The sequence below is a fragment of the Diabrotica virgifera genome, chromosome 3, assembly GCF_917563875.1.
Source record: "Diabrotica virgifera virgifera chromosome 3, PGI_DIABVI_V3a".
Lineage (NCBI taxonomy): Eukaryota > Metazoa > Arthropoda > Insecta > Coleoptera > Chrysomelidae > Diabrotica > Diabrotica virgifera.
Window position 1 is genome coordinate 163,217,853 of NC_065445.1, and position 22,640 is coordinate 163,240,492.

General features: G+C 31.6%; 1 protein-coding gene across 2 annotated transcripts; it reads right to left on the reverse strand.

The window, feature by feature from the left end:
• Positions 1-117: 117 nt before the first annotated feature.
• LOC126882196 (uncharacterized) lies at positions 118-22,486 on the reverse strand. 2 transcript variants are annotated; one of them, XM_050647013.1, is made up of 5 exons: positions 16,833-22,486; positions 15,195-15,385; positions 3,615-12,529; positions 3,121-3,425; positions 118-2,708 (listed from the first exon to the last, which is right to left on the reverse strand). In XM_050647013.1, exon 3 carries the CDS (start codon positions 12,017-12,019, stop codon positions 9,944-9,946), a length of 2,076 nt encoding a protein of 691 aa, XP_050502970.1. In that variant the 5' UTR covers positions 12,020-12,529; positions 15,195-15,385; positions 16,833-22,486; the 3' UTR covers positions 118-2,708; positions 3,121-3,425; positions 3,615-9,943. The 2 variants fall into 2 exon arrangements, with proteins under 2 accessions (XP_050502970.1, XP_050502969.1); XM_050647012.1 differs by having other exon boundaries at positions 3,615-15,385; positions 16,833-22,475.
• Positions 22,487-22,640: the final 154 nt, after the last annotated feature.

Consider the following 22,640-nt stretch of genomic DNA (forward strand, 5'->3'; position numbering starts at 1 on the left):
ATGACAGAAGCTCGAAACAAATAACAATCGATGAAAAGCCCTATTGGCGTCTGCATATCAGGATCCGGGTAATACTATATTATTTATCTATGATCAGGATATTGCTGGGTGTACACAAGTAAACAACACTTTTTTGATTAAAAGGTTTATTTCATTAAATGAAAACTTACATGGATACAATTTAAATAAGATATTTTTTCTATTTAAGGCAATATAATATAAGATATATATTTTAGTATAACTCTCCTACATTAACAAGCTTTAACACATTCAGTGGCCATGACGTATGGGTAGCATCACGACTGTTTTACGGAAGATACTGACGACACATAAGTTATGTGAGTAGTACTGTGTAACTAAATAAATGATTTAAGTATGTGGTACCAGCCAAGTGGAGCTTGTTCGAGATGGGCACCAAACATGTTAATCTGGTCATGCACAGAGACTTATACTATAATATGTTATATCTCATATTGCTCACTATTGTAATGAGTGAGCCTGCATACACGAACTATAATATATTATTATGGTTCTGTGTATGCAGGATCACTCATTACTACTGTAGTGGACAATATGAGATGTAATAGTATGAGATATACCTATTATATATTATGGTATAGCTCTCCATGAGTGCCAAGTTTTAAACTTAACTTATAACAACTAATGGATACCCTTTTATCCAAAATTTTATGAAAATTTTGAATGGTCATATTGGTATTAATTCCACAACCCCTTCCTATAACAATAGGCCCATTGTTGGATGTTATTGCAGTAGTTCTACTGGAAATACTTACTAAAATTGTATGTATCTGCATCACTTGAAGTCTACCCAAAAAGCTATTAATACTCTCTAAACCATCATTAATACATCTTGTATACATAATAGGATTTTTTTCAGAATCAGATATTTTATTAAGATTTACTTACCATGCCCTATCTATGTGCCAGGCACTTAACAGTCTATTAGGAGTAATACCCATTACATTTGACGAGGCATTGTAAAAGGTGTCGCTTATGCCTGATATGAAAACATTTGACTATTGGCTCCGTGCGTCTCCCCTCTACGTACAGTCACGTGATACGCTGTCAGATTTTGTAAGGACGTTTTAACATTGAGTCTTATGGGATTATTTTGTTAAACTTGAATATTTTATTTTGTAGTGATAATAACCGAATACAATTGTTAGAATTCATTAGTTATTAATTTACACTGTAATTTATAGTGCAACAAAATATTTTCTTTTTCGTTAATAAATATTTATTGACATAAACTGCGATAGTGAGGTTATGCATACAAAATCAAACTGATAATCAATATTGGAAAGTGAAGAATTTATAGTGCGTTTTTATTTGCTGTTTATATTAATACATAATATCACTAGCGTGACACAACATTTTTTTAAATGTCTCATTTAAACATACACAAAGCGTCCTTATAAAATTTCAAAAAACCGCCACCATGAGCAGGTCGGTCGATTTTGCTTTGACACTTTGTTAACGCTCGGAGCGAATACAGTAATCCCTCTTCAACCGCGGGGGTTACGTTCCGAAGAGAAATGTGTGGTTGGTGAAACCGTGGTTGGCGAGGGATCCACGATCCAAAGCAGAATATTACATATAATCCCAATTTGGATACGTATATTAGTACATAGAAAGAAATATGATAAAATTGCATATCTGTGAAATGTATTATCATATCAACACTGATACGCATCGTCTACATTCGCCGGTATTTTATACGCCGTCTACACTCTCGCCGAAGTCGATCGAGGTTCAACAAGTACGAGAGTGTAGACGGCCACCTTGTGTAACTTTGCCTCACTTCGTTCTACTTCCATTCTCTGTCGGTCTGGCGCGTCCGAGTCAAAGGGATCTTTGTCGGTATCGCACCGCTCTTTGTCTGTATCGCACTTCCTCGCGAAGTAAAACGAATGTGTAGAGAGGTACTTCGGACTTCGGTCAACTTTGGCGAAGTAACTTCGCCAAGATTGTGATGCGCGCATTTAAACCTTCCGAACTACATGTAAACTAATTGCCATAGTATTACTACTAAGAACAAGCGCCAGTGGCATATCATGAGCAATTTAACGCGACTGGTCAAATTATAAAAAATATATAAAAATAATAAAATATTCTCATTAAAGATTCAACAGATATCGCAACCGCGGATAAGTGAAACCGCGGTTGATGAGTCCGCGGATAACGAGGGATTACTGTACATATAATACCAACACAGACGTGTATTTAAAAAAAAGTGGTGAATTAAAGTAGGTATCTTTTCTATTTGAAAATAAGAAAGCAGTACAAAATCCATTCCCAAATTCATCTTTTACTAATACTGTCATAAGTTCAAAATCATAGGAATTGAGCCCATGAGTTCCATCGATTGCGATAAAGGATTTACCAAACTTAATTAACATTTCCTTTTGGCACAGTATTAAGGAAAATAAGACAAAAATCATAAATGTTAAATTCAGAATGAATATCCATTAGTATGCCCTGTTGTTTGTAAAATAATATTGGACATGAGTCTGTAAGCATTCAACCCAAAAATAAACACTGGTTGCATCATCATTGTACATATACCCATCTTTCAAATCAATGCCATAATAGAGTTTAATGTTTGTGATATCTTTTCTTGTAAGTAAATCAATTCTTTTTATTTCGCCTCCTATGCTATTATGCTATCCTGAACAGTCTGAAGTTTACTAAAAAAAGTAAAATATAGGTATAGGAAAATCAAACACACTATTTGAAATTGTAAACTGTAGTAAATATTCATAAGTAATATTTAAAAATTGGTTTAGTGGTAACATTCTTGTTTTAAATTATATTGTGTATATCGACGGCGGAAAGGCAGGACCTCATAACTGAAAAATTTGTATAAAATGAGTTACGTCGGTTTTCGCTTTAGAATAAGTGTATCAGCACCTATTAAACAGCTTTTAGAGCTGGGAAAGCCTTCTGGAAGCCTTCCGGAAACTTTCCCAGCTGTAATCGCTGTTTAATAGCTGCCGATACACTTATTCTAAAGCGAAAACTGAAGTAACTCATGTTATAAAAATTTTTCCGTTACAAAGTCCTGCCTTTCCGCCGTCGATATGCAAATATTTTACTTACATTGTTGAAGAAAGTCTCAAAATAAACTTTGAAGAGATATTTATCTGATTTTGGTATTTATGTAAGTGCTCTATATCATCCTCATGCCCATAATGTGTTTTAAAATAGTTTGAATATTTTTAGATATTATTATTCAACTAGTACACCAAATAACCATTTTGCAGGATCCTTGGGATTTTAAAGCTCTTTCTCTATCTTGTTTTGTAAAATAATTTTTTGAGGATCACATACATATACATTCATAATAAGATGTTTCATGTTCTTGTACTCTTGTTCTCTTCCTGTGCCATCTTTACAGTGCAAATCTAAAAAAACATAACAGGTGATTACATGGGCAGTTATACTACTTACAGCTTACTTTGTATCTAATATATTATCTAGTATTACTCTATTAGTATCTACCTACATAAAACTATCTTTGAAATCTAAATTTTTGATATCAACATCAACCTTAATACTTAAAAAATAAATAATAATGTGGAAGTTACGGGTACCTGCCTAAAAGTTTTTGAATTGCAATTTTATCAACTGGAAAATACTGCAACATAATGAGTTTGAAATTATGACACAGCACAATATTTATTGTTTCAATTTACATGTAAATAAAATAATAATCCTAATCACTTGTAAAAGTAAGGTTAAGATTTTTGACTTGAGAAAACAGGACTGTCAAATTTAAAACCAAACTGCTATAAAATTTTAAAATTCCCGCTAAAAGGAATCTGGCAACATTGCCGTCGTTTGCTGGACATTTAATCTCTCCCTCGAAATTTTGTTTGTCTGTCACAATGGCTGCATTCAGCAGAAAACTGCGATGACTAATCGATTACTTAGCGATGTGTAATCGCTAACGATTCTTCTGAATGGTATACTTTCATGTACATACGAAAAAGGTTATGACAACTGTCACATTTTTCAAAATGATTTGCAAATACGTGAAAGACACCCCAAGAACAGAAATGAGAATTATTATGAAATGGTAATTTATAAATAACCCCATTGAATTCATACATAGTTTCAAATTCTTGAATTTCTTGCGACATAGGTAAACCTAATAGGTACATCCCAGGCAACCAAACGACGTTTTTATAACGTAGATAACACGTCATAAAAATGACCAATTGACGTGTTTCTATGACGTAGTACTGACGTTGAAAATCACGTGTATTTGTCTCATCGATTTGACGTCATAATTGTGACGATTTTAAAACGTAGTCGTATCTACGTTTTTTTCACGTCGGTAAAATCACGTCTTTAATACTTTCAAAAAGTGACCTCTTTCAGATGTTTCAAAATAGTATAAAAAATAGGTACATAACATGAAACATATAGGCCTACGTCCCATGTGTCGAAGATATAAGTACTACCACTTGTTTAAGATCGCTTGTGCGCTAGGCTAGAAGCATCATTGATTCTGCATGATTGTACCAGCCCTCACACTTTAGAATTTTCAATAGTTATATATACCTATTTACTGTGTCAAAACTGAAACAACATATATATGAAACTAATAAATAATTTATTAACAAGTTATCCAGCATACTAATATCTTAATTTAACGCTGTCTTAATATCTTCATTTAACGCTTAATTAAAAACAAATAAACATAACCTCAAATAGTTGTCAAGAAGAATTACTGCATTAAACTAACTCACTGAGCAAAAACACATAAAAATCGCTTAATTTACACGTTTCTTCAACTAAATATCTAAATGAAAATTCTTATTTTATCACACAAGGCACAAACCACGTAAACAATAAATGAGAAATTTCTTATGAACATTTAGCGTTATCTATACCTAAACGAAATTGTTTGGAGTCAATACAAACAAGCAAGCTCCTCCCAATTTTGTGACGTCAGACTTAGGCTGTCTGAAATTCAAACGTTTTTTAAACGTAATTTTAACGTCATTAATCTTACGTTTTTAAAATCACCTACAAAAGGCGTCTTTATGACGTAATGTACAAACACGTGTTATATTCAACCAAAAACTGACGTTTCCTCAACGTTATATGACGTCACTTGGTTGCCTGGGATACGAATAATCCAACAAAGCAGTTCAGATATTTATCAGTGTGATTTATATGCCTTTCAGCCTTCCTTGCCTTCAATTCATGTTTTTTTAAGATACATAACTTAAAATATACGTGTTAGACACACGTCATACGTCAATCTTATTTTGATTTGCTAAGTAATCATATTTCAAAACCGATGTTTAAAATGGCGACCGATAAGTCATCGAATGATAACTAATCGACAATTTATGTGGCATTCAGCAGAAAATCACTAAGCGATTAGTCATCGATTGAGTCTGCTGAATGCACCCGTGTCACGTTATGGTAGTACTGCATGCATATTCGCCGATCCCACTACGTATAGAATAGGCAAGTAAATACGGCTCTGCGATTGGTGATAAATATATCGTGGGAATATTATGATTTGGCGCTAAATACAATTTGGCTATGTCACATAACTTATTTTTGGATTTAAATGCATTCATTGTTTTTAATCCTGAGAAAACTAATAAGAATTTTTGAAAAATTTAAACGCAGAATGAAAGATTACATTAGTACCGAGGGCCGAAAGTCCCTTAAAACTTCTATAATATTTATTTTAATAAGTTACAGGGGTGAAAAAAAAGAGAAAATTTAGTGATTTTTAATTTCAAATATTTCATTAAAAAAACTTTTTGTTTATTCTAAGGGACTTTAGACCCTCGGTAATAATTTAATCTTTTATTCTGCGTTTAAATGTTTCAAGAATATTCATTAGTTTTCTCAGGATTCGAAAAAAAAAGACTGCATTTAAATAGCATTGGACCGAGATTTTGCGCCTATCCCTTTAAAAATATTTAGCTATACAGTTTTAAGTAGAATTCAGTGGTATGGGGTGGATTTTTTCCAAATATGTATTTTGATAAACGGAGCAATTTGAAGGGAATACCATGTTCATTTTTTAACAAACTGTCTGATACTAACTGAAGACGAAGACTAATCATGTGTAATGCTAGTTTTTTTAGTTTAGCCATTCTGTTATACTGAAAAATATCAAATTTGGAAAAATATAGGTATCTTAATTACTGGATTTTACGGGGAAACTATATAATTTGTTTTTGAGTGTTAGAAAATCAGTTAAACCTTTTGAGTGAAACGTGAAACTCTTGGTTACAAGAACAAAAAACATCAATTTCGCCTGAAGAGGACTATAATAGGAATTTTTTAGATCTTGGCATCTTATAGTTTACTAGTATTAAAGAAAAGGAGTATAGTCTCTTATGCCTACAGTAACTAACAGCGCTACACTACAAATACAAGGAACGTATCAGTGGCGAATCTATACATTTGCCTTAGGGGGAACTTCCAATCAGTGGCGTAACAAACTCCGTCGGGGCCCCCCCCGCAGAATTTGAAATGGGGCCCCTTTTAACCCGGGAGCAGTCGCGCCGTTAGAAAAAATCCAACTTTTTATCATTTTCCGTGATAACTTAATGAAAAATTTTGCAACATAACTTTCCACTTGTAAGTGCCTCGAAGAAGATTGTAGTAATGCGTAGGATTTTTTTTGAATTTTTTAATTTCATTTTTTTTTTTTTTTGTGGAATTTATGGCTTTGGTAGGAACCAATTAGTTTTAAAATTGTTAGAAATAGATATTTTTAACATAACAAGCAAACAAAAATATTATAAAATTGAACTTTGTTTTAAATTCGTATTGTTAGATTTTGTTCTACGCGCGACTGCTCCCGCGTTAAACAATTACTAAATACGACTTATTTAACAATAGTACATTGTTTACCGGGTAGGAAAAGCTTAACATTCCTGGACGACTGTGAAGATTGCTAAGTCGAGGCGCAAGCCGAGACTTAGCAACACAGAGTCCAGGAATGTGGCTTTTCCTACGAGGTAAACATACTATTTTTCCGCAAATCGTTTAAAATTCGACAGATATTGATTGATTTAAAAAAAACGCGATAATTTTATTCCCAAATAAATGGTGCTTTGAAATTCCTAATAAAATTACTTGGGTTACTATGGAAACGTATTGAGGTTGAATTGTCAAACTTGACGCTTATAAATTTAACACTAACAACTGTACGGAAATATCATTTCCTTACAGTAAGGAAATGACATTTCTTTACAGTAAGGAAGTCCTGACTTTTTCTTCAAGAAATTTTGACAGGAATGTCAAAATTTCCTGGCGATTTGCGGAAAAAACTTTTTTGTGTTAGCGTTATCATTCACTGTTCATAACAACTTACATTTCTCATCTTTATTGGTATACAGACCCATTCCAAATAAACAACTTCTTTTGTTGTTTTCTGTACAACTTACCTACAATACATTTAATAACCAGCTTTAAAAATAGTAAATGTTAAAACAATTCTTTCTTGATTTCTTATACAGTGTGTTTGCGTAGCGTGGAACCTATGGGAAACTTTTTTATTACATATCTATATTACGAAAAAAAAGTTATTCTTCATAAAATGCTCTGCATGGTATAAAACTTAAGTTGCAATAATCAGATATTAAATTTTATTGATTTTATACAAGGTGTATCAAAAAATATTAATTTCGCTCAATAGTACCTGTACCACCTTTATATTTTACAATATTGAAAAATTTTATTATAAAAAGTTGTTCGCAATTAAAAACTATGTTTAAATATGTTTAAATAACTATAAAGGTACTTAACTCTTAGAGAGAAATTCATATTTTTCGACATACCTCGTACAAAGTTGGTAAAATGTGATATATTACGATTGAATCTTCGTTTTGAGATAATGCAGAGCTTTTTACGATCTGATTTTTAGAATCTAATAAGAATTTAATAAAGAATTTTTTCGTAAAATTAAAAAATTAATAATAAAGTAGTTATTATAATTGTAATAAAATGATGTTGGTTATCGGTAATTTGAGAAATATTTGGAAAAATTAATTTCTTATTTACAAGGATGTAATTGCATATTAAAATTAAAATCGTATATTGTTAAATATAACAGTATTTTATCCTTGAGTTAAATTCCTATTGTTTGACTTACCTCGTATAAAATTGATAAGCTTTGATATCTGATGGTTTATCAGGCTTATTTTGTATCTCAGATTTAAGACCATTCAGAGCATTTCATGAAGAATAACTTTTTTCGTAAAATTGATAATAAAAATGTTTCCCATATGGTTCGAAGCCACGCATACATACTGTATAAGTGCTCAAAAAAATTTATTTTGAATTTTCAAATTGTAATGTTTGACAGGGCCGTAACTACCATTGGGGCAACCGGGGCAGTGCCTCGGGGCCCGCGGCGAAGGGGGCCCGCGATTGTAATCGCGTTATACTGCCTATAGGCAATATCACGCGATTAAAAACGTACATTATAGCCGAAGAATGTAAGTAACATTATATGTAGTATATTTTTTATGAAAACAGAAAAGATGTTATATTGATGGTAAATATTTAGCTTAAAATAATGTGATTTCAAATTTTTTTTTGTGTTGGTCAACTAAAATAGCAATATGTAGTAGGTACAGGAAACTTCAGTCATGGAGTACATTAAAATGCGTTTTCAAGTGGTTAAATATCATTTTTCCTGGACTCCTTATGCTGGGTGATTAACCCCAGACCTCCCGGTAGGGGGGGGGGGCAACTTCGTACTTATGGCCCTAATTTAATGACATATTCGAATTCAGCATAATCAAAAAGCAAATAGAAACATTTTTGAACAAAGTAAAATGATGAATTCACCGATATCTTTTAAAATTATTTAATATAAAACAGTTTTATTGTTTAAATAATTAATAAACAATTAGAGGCATCTGTGAGTAGAACTTTTCACTTTAAGATAAGATATATAAACTAACAAAAATGTTTTAGAAAAATATAAGCTTGTTTGATTTTTTCCGAAACCGAAACAATGCAAGTTTTTCTACATTGACTTCCCTAAAGCGTAAGTGTTATAATTTCCTTATCTTACCGTTTATCTGTTGAGAGATTGTCCAATGATTACACAAGAAAAGTCGTCAATAATTGTTAAATAAATGCGTACCAAACTGATGCAACTATAACCGTAAAACAACATAAACATCAATAACATTCAATGCAAACAGCTAATATGAAATTACTGGCGATATTGCATCGAAAACTAAAAGTAGGTAAAGAACAGAGAGAAAGAAAACCCATTTTTAGATTTAAAAATATTGTTCTTAAATTCGGCAAATTGCAATTCTAATATCTTTCAATAGTCACGTACAAAGCATTATATAGTTTATTGTCGCTGCCATAAAATTTCGGTAGGCCGGAAGGGATTAAGTTTCTAGATATTTATTGATGAGATGATTCAGTTGGCAAATACGTCTAAATAGTTAAACATTTTTACGTTTTTAAATTTAAACAGACAACGTAAAAATAATATAACAATAACAGATTTTTACATAATATCAGATGACAAGATGGGGCCCTTAAGCGATTGGGGCCCCCCGCAAGCTTCATGCTGCGGGGCCCTCTGTTACGCCCCTGCTTCCAATGAAACACCAACCAAAAGACATAAAAAAGATTAACCAAAACTACATAAAAGACATAAATAATAACTTATGCATTAAATTCTCTTAATTTTCCTTACTAGCGTGTTTATTGGGTTGAATCTGTTTGTCTGTGGTGTAAGTTTCATGTCAGTTACTATATATATATTTGTTTCAACATTTTTTCATTTAATTTTAATCTTGGACCTTGTTAGGGGGGTATAAAAAGGATAAATAATTTTTGTTGCTACTATCTATATAGCGAAAAAATAAAATTCAATTTAAGGGTATAGTCAAAATTTATATTTATATTACATTTTGGCTTGTTTTGTCATACCCAATGATTTATTGTCATATACACAACTTTCCAAATTATGAGGAGCCTTTCTTTTCCTAGAAGGTAAATGGCCAAAAGCGGTATAGTTGTGTGGCTGTAAAGCTTCTATGGTAAGTCGAGATCCTGCTGGCCGACCAGCACTTACTTTTCGTTTTCCTGGCAAACAATACTTTCGACGTCCAATAGCAGTTGGTTGTACTCCAATTTTTATTCGATGAGACCTGCGAGATTTTGTAGATTTCAAAGTTCTCTTATTTTTTTGTTCTACTCCACTGTAACTTCCAAAAGTGTAGAGAGCAGAAACCAAACCTGTCTCTGTGTTTGCAAAACTGGTGGCATTGAATAACATTTTCTGGATCGCAGGTACGAATATAGTGGGATTAGATTTAGCTCCATTTTTTATTCGGTCAAAAAGAGTTTCTAATTGGGCTAATTCTTGGTCAGAAAGTGTTTGAGATTCTCCAGAATCAGCATCATTTCCATGGTCTTCTGCAAGTAATTCAGTATATTTTTGTGTCCCAGATGTTTCTGGAAGTGTTTGAATACTGCTGTCTAAACTCTTTTGCAATGGGGAAAACCATTCTGGTGGTGGCCGAATACCATTAGCTATATATAGCATATCCCTCTTGGTACTTGTACACACCAAATTGTATGCAGTTTTTATGTCATTCTCAAGTGAGAATATTACTGCAGATGAATGTTTACACATTTTTCCTGAAGTGCCTAGGCTACAGGTACATATTCCTCTAATGATGTCTACTGTTTGCTCTTCCTGTAAACATTTAACTTTATAGATGTCTGGTGTATCAAATTGCTTCTCTACAGAAAAGTCATTGCTACTTTTGAATGGCAGCATTTTTTTAAGGAGAGAACTAGAGTATCTTCCATTGCCAAAATCAGTTAGTCTCTGTTTCAAGTACAGTTCATAACGAGTTAGGATAAAGTCCACTAATTGTGTAAGATTAAAAGCCATTGTTCTATTTAGTATACAGTCTTTTAAAATCCTAAATACTATTTCAATATAATTTGTGGTATTGTTCCCACGAAGCGGCAATGCATTTCTATAATATGAGATCCATGTCTCTTTTTTTCTCCATAAATTGTTTAAATATTGATTCAATTTTCGATAACCTTTACTGATGGTAAAGAAAATAAGTTTGCTAAAGGCTTCATTCACACAATTCAAACTTGCTGAATACAATAAATTTTTGAACATAAAATAGATTTCTTGCCTATCTTCCTTCATTACATCATGCTTTTGATTACATAACCAGGACCATACTGATTTTAACATGTGAAATTGGCAAAGAAGAGTTTTTGATTCAGGAAAGACTTTTTTTATAGCATTAATTTCCTTTAAATCATTATCAGTAATAAATACTTTTGGATGTCTTTTAAAATTAAAAGCACAAGTTCCAACTAAATTTCTCAAGTATGTAAGAGCTTCCAGAAAAACACTTTCCTTTTCAGAATCTGATATAATGACTCCTAAAGGCAATCCTCCTGCAGCTGTTGGAGTAACAAGAAAATATATTCTATGCCTTTGTTTGTCTACTCCACCAGAAGCATCAACCATAACTACTTCACTCGTCTGAACAACTGTTTTATGGATTCTTAACATTATTGGAGTACACAAAACAACAAAATAATGTTCCTTGTCTGTGGTGTAACTAAATCCAGCTCTTGCACTATGTACCTTTACATATTCATTAAGTAAATTTTCTAAATGATCAAAATTTTCTTTATCAGTTAGGTTGCCATATTTACTATTAAATTCTTTTTCAAACAGTTTAGTTACTATTGAGATGCTGGGCAAGAATTTTCCATCTGCAGCTATTCGATAATAATCATTATCCTCATATTCCATCATTAAATCTAATTTATGGGAATTTAGAGCTGATGATGGGTTGTGTCCTTGTCGGAATAAATCAATGAGTTTTTCTTTCACTTCATTGGAGACATCTCTGTACTTCAAAACTGCAGCAGTATTCAATTCATGGTTGTGTTTGTTTTTTATAGTTATAAGTGTCGGAAATTCCTTAATAATCATAGGATCTTCTTTTTTGGATTTCGAATTTTTGATGAACCTAAAATAGAAAAATACTCTTGTCGCGACCAGCTACCACAGCTAGTTGAAATACTATTCAAAAATAATATTTCAATCAACTATGTTAGTTATGATATGATAGCTCAGATTCTCAAGGTGTGTGTTTGTCTTGTTCTAATCAAAAATATGAACAATGCAGATCTGGATTGGAAACAAACAAAATAATATTCTAACTACTCATGTTTATTTAACAACAAAGATATAATAAAATATAACTTCAAAAATTCAATAACATATATATTCAAAATCTTGCCGAAAGCTAACAATTCTGAGTTATACTTATGTATGGCTTGTGGTATTTGACGGTAAGCAGATCTTCTTGATGGCGGATGGTACAGCTGTTGACTTGTTGTAGATGTTGAGATGCATCCATCATCTCCTTCCTGCCTTGTCATCACCGATGATGAAGGCTTAGGCTCCCGAAGAGGGAAAGGTTCGATTTATTTCCAAAAACTAGAACTCAAACTGTGTATTAGATTGACATCAAGAAGAAAAAGTACCTTGCCAAAAAAGTATTCAAAAAACTAGCAGATGGCAAGGGGTAAAATAAGTGGGTCGCCCATGTTTCCTCAACTGTCATCAATACGACTAACTTCACGTGTAACTTCAATACGAGATTTATAAAAAAAATATGCATTGAAATCCAGATCCCGTAATTTTTTAAGCGTTATAAAGTGAGTACAAAGACATACATATTTCTTTTTTGTAATTACAGGTTCAATTTACTGTACACTTCTCGAAGAGTCTGCTGATAAGGTAGATTCGTGTTGAGGAAACCTGGCGTGCCCAAATTAAATGAAATTATTATTAATTGAATCGGTCATTGCGAAAACAATATATGTTACAATGTGTAAATTTTTCAGGAAACGTAAAAATCTTTCCATTAATAGTTGGATATTCCGAGGTAATACTATATTTTCTATAAGTATTCTGGGTTATAAATGCATCTTTCTGAATGACAAAAAAAGTTTAAATGTTGCATATTTTTTTTGATATTTAGATTTTAAGTTTGTGGGTTCATGTTGTTTTCGAAATAATCCATAATTTTTAATGGTTTTTCTTTATTTTCAGCAAGAAACAGTCAAAATACATAGAAATTTAGATATATTATGTATGTATATACAAGAAAAAGTCTAAATGTGACTTAATTTGTTTAATATTAAGTTTTTAATTTTTTGGACTTATGTTGTTTTCGAAATGAACCATGATGTTTAATGTTGGTACTAAAACCTTTTTTTTATTGTCAGCAAGAGACAGTCATAATACGCAAGTAAAGGACATGTGTTGTTTTCGAACTGACCGAAAAACATACCGACCTACCATACAATATTTAAACATACAATATAAACAGTAACTGGCATTGTTTTTATGCGGAATGGTTGATTCAAATTTTAAAAACATCATGGCGTCGAAATGTCATTTTTACCAAAAATATGGACTTAGATTGTTTTCGCAATGACCGATTCAATTATTATTATTAGTTGAATTATTCGACTTCTACATGCATATTAATAAAGAGAATACAAAATACCCAACAAATACGTGTGAACAGTTGAGGTTAGATACAGAAAAAAAAGGTTATAAAAACTGTGAATGTAGGCTAACTATGAATACAATAAGATATAATGAATTTCTTACCCCAGGATATGATTCCGTTGAAATAAATGAAGGTATTATTAGCTCATCTCTTTAAATAAATTAATTTTACCACCTCCATTGTGAGAAATATGGAGGTAGCTGTCACTGTCGTCAAAATGACAGCTTAAAGTATAGAAAGATGGATAAGCGTGTTATGTATTATGACTGAATGGTTAGATGAAAAGAGAGATAGGAAACAGAGGACGCCAAACAAGTTTTTAATGGGAAAACAGGTAAAACAAATAGAGAAGATTATTATTAATGAAATATTAAAGAAAATACAATAATAAAAATTATAATATTTATAAAACAAATACCTAATAAATAAAATAATTTATTTAATAATTATTTGAAAATAAAATTATAAAGATGTCATGTTTATAACATTACACTCTTATCCAAGGGTAAACAACATAATAGATAATATAATATTATAGCAAATATTTATTTTTTTTAACCAACTTGAGGACTTGGAATTTGCAGATATATGCCTTTTAACAGAAAAAATACAACACATGCAACGCAAAACTGAAAAAGTAGCAGAGGCAGGGAAGAAGGTCAGACTTAACATAAACGTCAGAAAAACTAAGATAATGAAAATAAATACACCAAGAAAAGTGGAAATATCACTGGGAGGCACGGAATTAGAAACAATAGAGAAATTTAACTACTTGGGCAGTATTTTGAACAACAAAGGAGGGATAAAGGAGAACGTAGAACAGAGAATAGAATAGCTCAAAACGCATTCAATGTGCTAAGGAAAATGTGGTCGTCACATCAGATGACAAGAAAAAGCAAGATAGATTATTCAACAACAATGTGAAGACTGTGTTACTATATGGAGCAGAAACTTGGAAAGTATCAAGAACATGTATCAGACAGATGTAGGTGTTCATAAATAAAAGGAAGATTCTTAACATTTTACTGGCCAAACTGCATATCGACCTAAGAGCTATGGACAAGAACTAACGAGGAACCTATATATTACACAATATGCAAAAGGAAATGGAGTTGGATGGGGCACACACTAAGGAGACCTGACACAAATATAGAGAGGCAAGCCCTAGAATACACACCACATGGAAACACAAGACCAGGTAGACCCGTAGAAACATGGAAAAGAAGTGTTGCGGCAGACAGTTGACGCCCTATGCTCCGCATGTAGAGTAAAAAGGAATAAGTAAGTTATGGTAGCTCATTTCACTGAGCTAATGTGCATTATTTATTTATTAATTATTTCTGGAAAAAAATAGTTCTGCGAGATAATACTTGAAGTCAAAAGTTTACAGTGTTAATAATAGGGTAATTCCAACACACATGAAAACTGTATATTATTGTATGGTTATTAAACCACTCTGTAGATGAAAGGCCAGAACATTTTATTTATCAAGTGGTTTCTTGATAGTACAATGAAGGGTCTCTGTGTGTGTTGGAAAGAACCTAATAGAGCACTTGTTCACTAATGCAGTAATTTTATTACCTTCTTACAACAATTGATAATGTAACTGGACAGTTTGTATTTTTGGTAGATCTTATACCTTGAGTTCTTTTGTCAGTGTTATGCTGACACCTCAAGTCCACCTTGTAAACATTAATTTTGCCAGAGTTAGGATATGTTCGCATAACTCTCCAGGTCATCAGAGTTGCTTCAGACCACTTTTGTATCCACTCCTACAAACAAAAAAAAGACAATTTAAATTTATATTCAAATTATTTTTTCATTTGAAATTAAACCCTTGATTTATAATATATCTATATGCTTCAGTTGAGGAGATAGATAAAAAAGTTGAAAACTGAACTTTCAAAGTCGAATTGTCAGAATTTCATACAGTAAAACCTCCGTTAACTGAAACCTTTTTAACTGAAACATCGTTTAACCGAAACGGCTGACAGTTTCAATGATTTCTTCAATAAAAAGTAAATTTTTAAATTCGATGTTAATTTGTCAACATCGTCAACATTACCTTCATACAACTATGAAAGAACGCAATTAAATAGATATACAACACATATTTTTTATTACTGTACCTAGTTATTTAATTATTATGTTTGTACTAAAACATCATTGTCAAAGAAAAACACAATAGAAAATAGCTTTATTTAAATAACAATTTAAACATGTTCATTCTCCTTCATTTTGTTGCTTTATTCAGCATTTACATATTAAAGAAAACATTACAAAATCACCTCATAGTATTTTTTAATACCAACTTTGACCAAGAATACTGCGTAAATTGGTACAAGAAGAATACAACCAACAATGTCATGTTTAACCGAAATTCTTGTTATCCGAAACGGCCTCCCCCCAATTATATCGGTTAATGGAGGTTTTACTGTATCAGCAAAAATAAAAAAGCATCAGGTTTTTTCGAATAAAGTTGCATTTTTTGAAATGGAACACCCTGTATATTATTCCATAAATAGGAAGACCATTTTTGCTGATTTCTCTAATTATTTATACAAAACTTTTGAATATGCCCACTATCAAAGTACGACCTTTGACAAAAATTACCTACTACAGCTATGAGGACTAGAGCCTGAAAACAAGATCTGTTAAATTAAATATCATGCCTGCTTGCCCAAAGATTTTAAGTCTAAATATTTGGAAATGGCTGAAGATAATTATATATAACTATAAATTTTTGAAACTTATAAGTCAAATTATATATTTTTGAAATCAGCATGAAATAATCTTCCTATTTATGAAATAATTTACAGGATGTTCTATTTAAAAAACTAACTTCTGAAGCTTTTTTTTGGTGTTATGAAATTCTAATGATGCATGTGAAACTATGAAACTTCTTTATTCTATCTCCTCAAATAAGGGAGGTAGAGTAGAGGGGTTGCGAATTATAAGGAAAGGTCCTGTACATATAGTCTTTATGCAAAAAAAGAAACCTAAACCCAAGACTATTCCAACAAAAAAAATTTTAAATCTATATTGATTTAACTGCAGGTGTATGAAGTTGATATAATAATATGATATACTCAAAACTCAATCCCTACCCCATCATATTTTTGCAGTCCTTTTGTTTAACAATTGGAGGAAAACCAAGAGAAAAAACATATATTTTAAAATTTCATTGTAAAACAACAAAATCAACATAATGCAACTTACCTTAGCAGTTATCTCATCACTAATCTCCTTTACTTTTACTGTTATTATTTCATCACTGGTAGTATCACTCCATGCATATGTATAGTCTTTTGGAAAATTTGGGGAGGATGCCATAACGCCAAACTCTGATTTTATTTTTTATGTAAAATAACAAAAGTACACCCACAAGTAGAAACCTTGTAAAAACAATCCACTACAAAAAGCTTCAACGCAAAGAAAATTAAACCAAACGGTCAGTCAAAGGAAAATAAACAAAAGTTAAACCAACTGAAACACATAAAAATTTGAGGTTACGTTGACTCTGACTCGTAAATGACGTTTATATTAGGACCAATCCGAGGTTCGTATTTATTTTCCTATGCCGTACGTTGTGGGATCGGCGAATATGCGTACTGCATCTACAGACACAGCTGATTTTAAATATTTTATAAAATTTATAAACTTTTATATAATTAACATTTTAATGTTAACCAGAATTTTACGTTGACTGAGGTTGATTATTTGTGTTTTTATTTTGTTTTGATATTTGTGCTAAAATATTTGCATTAGAATTATCTTTAGTTTGATCCAAATTAGGAACTATTGTATTTTCGTCTATTAAAAAATTATGCACCGAAACCTAAATTTATAGTTTGAACTTTACTAGGAGCTAAATATATGGTTATTAGTAGAACAGTAGTCCATACCAAACGGTATATTAAGTATCAATAAAAGATTTATAAATAATACCTACAAAAACACAAATAAATTCATCAATACATTATCCCATTTTCATTTCAGCCGCCATTATGAGTAAGTAATTTTGACATTTTAGATGTTTTACCAGCAGGTTTTACGTTTTTGCTCTTTGCGCAGAAATTGGCGCAGTTCTTGTACAATAATCTGTGCCTGATACAAATTCTTGTATCGTTTCTGATATCGTTTCTTGTATCTGTGTATGACACTATGCATTTTTTTGACATATCAGAAACGATATTAGAAATGATACAAGAAAATGTATTGGCTCCGTGCGTCTCCCCTCTATTCACAGTCACGTGACACGCTGTCAGATTTTGTAAGGACGTTTTAACATTGAGTCTTATGGGATTATTTTGTTAAACTTGAATATTTTATTTTATAGTGATAATAACTGAATACCATTGTTAGAATTCATTAGTTATTAATTTATTCTGTAATTTATAGTGCAACAAAAATATTTTCTTTTTCGTTAATAAAGATTTATTGACATAAACTGCGATAGTGAGGTTATGTATACAAAATCAAACTGATGATCAATATTGGAAAGTGAAGAATTTATATCAGATTAAGTGCGTTTTTATTTGCTGTTTATATTAATACATAATATCACTAGCGTGATACGGCATTTTTTTTAAATGTTTCATTTAAACATACACAAAGCGTCCTTATAAAATTTCAAAAAACCGCCACCATGAGCAGGTCGGTTGATTTTGCTTTGACACTTTGTTAACGCTCGGAGCGAATAGTGTCATACAGCCTTCACGTTACGTTTCTCTTACGTTCCGTCAGGCGCTTGCGTTCATCTATAAACACGAGTACACAAAATTCGGTGTTGATCTTTTCCAGTGCGTCTCCGTTGCGTCTACGTCTACGCTACGTCAAACTATAAATCCAACTTTATATCTGTTACACGTATTTATTACTTGGCAACTTAAAATATAGGAACATTGGTAGTATGTTCACAGAATGTCTTATGGTAACATTCCAGGAATAATTTAATCAGATGTTCACCGAATGTTCCCTAAATGTCCAGGACATTCAAATATTGATAGAACTTTGGTAGTACATTCCTGGAATGTTGTGTGTTGTTAGGGAACCCCATTTAATTCATACATAGTTTCAAATTCTTGAATTTCTTGCGACATAGGTAAACCTAATAGGTACATAGGAATAATCCAACACAGAAACTCAGATATTTATCAGCGTGATTTATATGCCTTCCACTTCCAGCCTTCAATTCATGTTTTTTTAAGATACATAACTTAATTAAAATATACGTGGTAGACACACGTCATACGTCAATCTTATTTCAATTTGCTAAGTAAAATTTGTTTTTTTATTTGAAATGGACCTAGTCTTACTTCATCAAGTTTTTTTCTATTTAGTTTGGATTTATTTTCTACATATGCCCAATCTCCTTCTTTAAATTCATGGAATTTTCTATTTTTGTCATACAGCTTTTTATTATATTCATGATGTCGTACTGAATTTTTATAAGCTATTTGCTTATCTTTTGATACATTTCTTGTTTCACAAAGTTCCTCGGGAACAAACGGATCCGCTTTTCCAAAAAGCAAATATTCTGGGCTGTATCCGGTTACGGAATGATCTGTTCTATTATATTCATCTATACATTCTTCAGCTATTTTTGTCCATGCTCTACTTCTAGTTTCATTTAGTTTACATCTTATCCTATTAACTAATGTTTGATTAAGTCTTTCATTTAAACCATTCGAAAATGGGCAGTCTACTGCTGTAAAAACCAGTTGAATATTTAACTGTTTCATATTATTTCTAAATGTCTTGGAATTAATTCCCGGATACTGATCTGTTAATAATGTTTTTATGGGGTGTTTATCTTGAATTTTAGAGATTAGTTTAATAAAATCACCTGTCATCTGATTTTTGGAAGTAACTGCAAATGCATATCTGGTAAAATGATCTACAAGTAAGTGGAGGTATTTTTTTTGTTGAACGATTGCCAGCAAATCCTCCTATTGTATCTAGGGACATTATCTCGAAGGGTTCTTTTGCCGGACCTAATTGTGACAAGAGACCATATTTTGGACCTACTCTTGTTTTATTTTTACAGCAGATCTCGCATTTCTGGCAGATATCTTTTGCCAGTAAATCCAAATTATTAATGTAGTAAAAATTCCTAATTTTGTTAATTACTTTACCAGCACAAATATGACCATAAAATTTGTGAATTTTTGTTATTAACTTCACTCCAAAATCTTTGGATAAAATTATTTTTTTCTGGTTCTTCCTTAATTTATAGAATACATCTTGGTTAAAAATTGTTCCTATCATTTTATCTATAGCTTGTCGATTATTATTCTGGTCTTGTTTTATCCCAGTTAATGTCACTAGGTTCACTGTTTTTATAAATGTTTCTGCATTTTCTATATTTTCCAAAACTGGGTTTCTAGAAAGGCAGTCTGCTTCTACATTTTCTTTTCCAGGTTCATATTTAATGTCGAAATCAAATTGTGAAAGAAAATGAGTCATATCTCCTAATTCTTCATCTGGCCTTGTACGAAGTTCTCTTCCCTCAAGGGGCTTATGATCAGTAATAACGACAAATTTCTTTCCCATTAGCCAGTATTGCCAAAATTTTAATGCTTCTTTAATTGCCAGGCATTCTAAAAAAATTGCTTTTTTGTTTTTCTGATATTTGTTCAATTTTTTTGAAAAGTAAGCCACAGGTTTCATTTCTCCATTTTCTTGTTTTTGTTTGAGAACTGCACCAACTCCTAAAATACTAGCATCGGTATATATAATTGTAGGAGCATTTGGGTCAAAAATAGCGAGAATAGGTTCAGAGCACAGGATACTCTTTACCATATCAAAGGCTGTTTGGCAGCTTAAAGACCAGTGAAATTTAATATCTTTTCTAAGTAAATTATGTAATGGCTCTAATAACCTAGCCGAGTCTTTTATATATTTGTGGTAAAAATTTACTTTTCCCAAAAACTGTCGTATTTTTTTTCTGGTATCTGGTGCTGGAAAATTTCTGATCGATATTAAATTATCATGTAAAGGATGAACTGAATTGTTTCCCACAATGTGCCCCAAATATTTTACCTCTTCTCTTGCAAAATTACATTTTAGAAGTTTGAGCCTAAATCCCTCTTCAAGAATGGCTTCCATGAGTCTTTCGATGTGCTCTAAGTGTTCTTCAAATGATACTGAAAATATTAAAATATCATCTATGTAATTTATACAAAATGGATTTAAATTATGTTTTCTGATAATATTACTTAAAATCCTTTGAAATATTGCTGGTGATGTTTTAAGCCCAAAAGGTAAGCATTTCCATTGCCAATGACCATCTTGTGTAACAAAAGCTGTCTTATATTTATCTTTATTCCGAACTGGAATACACCAAAAAGCAGAATTTATATCTAAAGTAGTAAAGAATTTAGCATTCCTTGTTTTGGTCAAAATCTCGTCAATTAATGGAAAAGGTTGTGGTTCGGGAACAATTAATTTGTTTAATTCACGAAAATCAATGCATAATCTTGTTTTAGATCCTTCATCTTTTTTAAGAGCCAATGTAACAGGTGCTGCAAAGGGCGAAGATGATTCTTCTATTAAATTTGCTTTTAACAATTGTCCAATTTATTTAGTAATATTTCTATTTTACTTTTCTGCTCTGGCTGTAAATGTTCTAATTTTGCTTCAAAAAGCTCTGTGGGAATTCCTTCATTAAAGTTTATTGAATATTCTGTCAAATTAACATTGTGATTAAACTTTTCAATCTTCTCTTCAATATCTAGATCTAATCTTTGATAAATTTCTAAATCAAAATCTTGTTTCATTTGAAAATTCAAAATAGAATCCAATCCAAGTAGAATATCATACTCGAAATATTCATCATTAATTACAAAAAGATTAACATTTTTCTCAATTTTATTAATTTTCATTTTTGCAATTAGTTTTCCTGTAAAATTTGTTCTGCCATTTATCGTTTTAAACATATTCCTATCTTCATGAATAACTAATCCCAACTTACCTGCTACCTTCGAATTCAGAAGAGTAACATTTGAACCTGGGTCATAGATTCCACATAATTCTCTATTATTTAGGAATACTTTTAATTTGATCAATGGCAGCAAATTCAGTTTTTTTGGTCGGTTACCGTTTCATTTAATGTCTCCTGTATAGCAATATTATTAACATATTGAATATCATTTGATTTGTTTTCTTGTATTGTCCTTCTATGTTTTTGCTTTAAACGACACATTGCCTCTGGATGAAACCTCCCAGGGAATCCTTTTTTATCACAATATTGACAACTATTTTTTTCTTTTGGTATTATTGTATTTAATTTGGTAGGTATTTGTACAAAATTTGGGTTTGTCTCCGATTTTTTTTTGCTTATAACTGAACTCTCCAACTTTCGTAACTCACCTATCAATTTTTCCATTGTTGTAACCTCAGCTCTATTAATATTATTTTGTATATGAATTGGCAAATTTGTCACAATTAAATCGATTAATATATCAATAGGAAAATCATTTTTGATATTTAGCAATAAATTTTCTTTGCGAAATGCATAATCAACAAGACTACCACCTACATACTTAAAAGAATAAGCTTTTCTATGATTATCCCAACCTGTTTGACAAAAACTATCTAAAAAATTAACTTTCCATACCTCAAAACTGTTATCTAAGCCTAATGTTATTATTTTTGATTCAAACCATTCCTTTGCTATTCCATCAAGAAACAGACGTAGAATCAAAATCTTGTCTTTATCAGCATCCACCTCACATCGCGAACATTCTGATTCGAAGGTCTTGAGCCATGATAGGTCTGGATCCCGCGTATGAAAAAAAAGTTGATTAATAGCAAGCTGAAAATTTGTTAATAGCTTAAGGGTGTCTAGTCGAATAAACTTTGATATGTGTGAACACTGGAACAGGGGTAGTTTTAATTGTGGAACAGGTTAAAAATTTGGAACGGTCACAGCACGAAAACGGCACATTTATTTTGTCCGACAGAACAGACTTAAACTCTCCGAATAGAGATTAAACTCTCATGAAAAAATCAGACTGCTATTTA

Bases quoted from the DNA above. Each gene is read 5' to 3' on its own strand.
- LOC126882196 (XM_050647013.1), bottom strand. From the start codon at position 12,019: ATGATTATTAAGGAATTTCCGACACTTATAACTATAAAAAACAAACAC.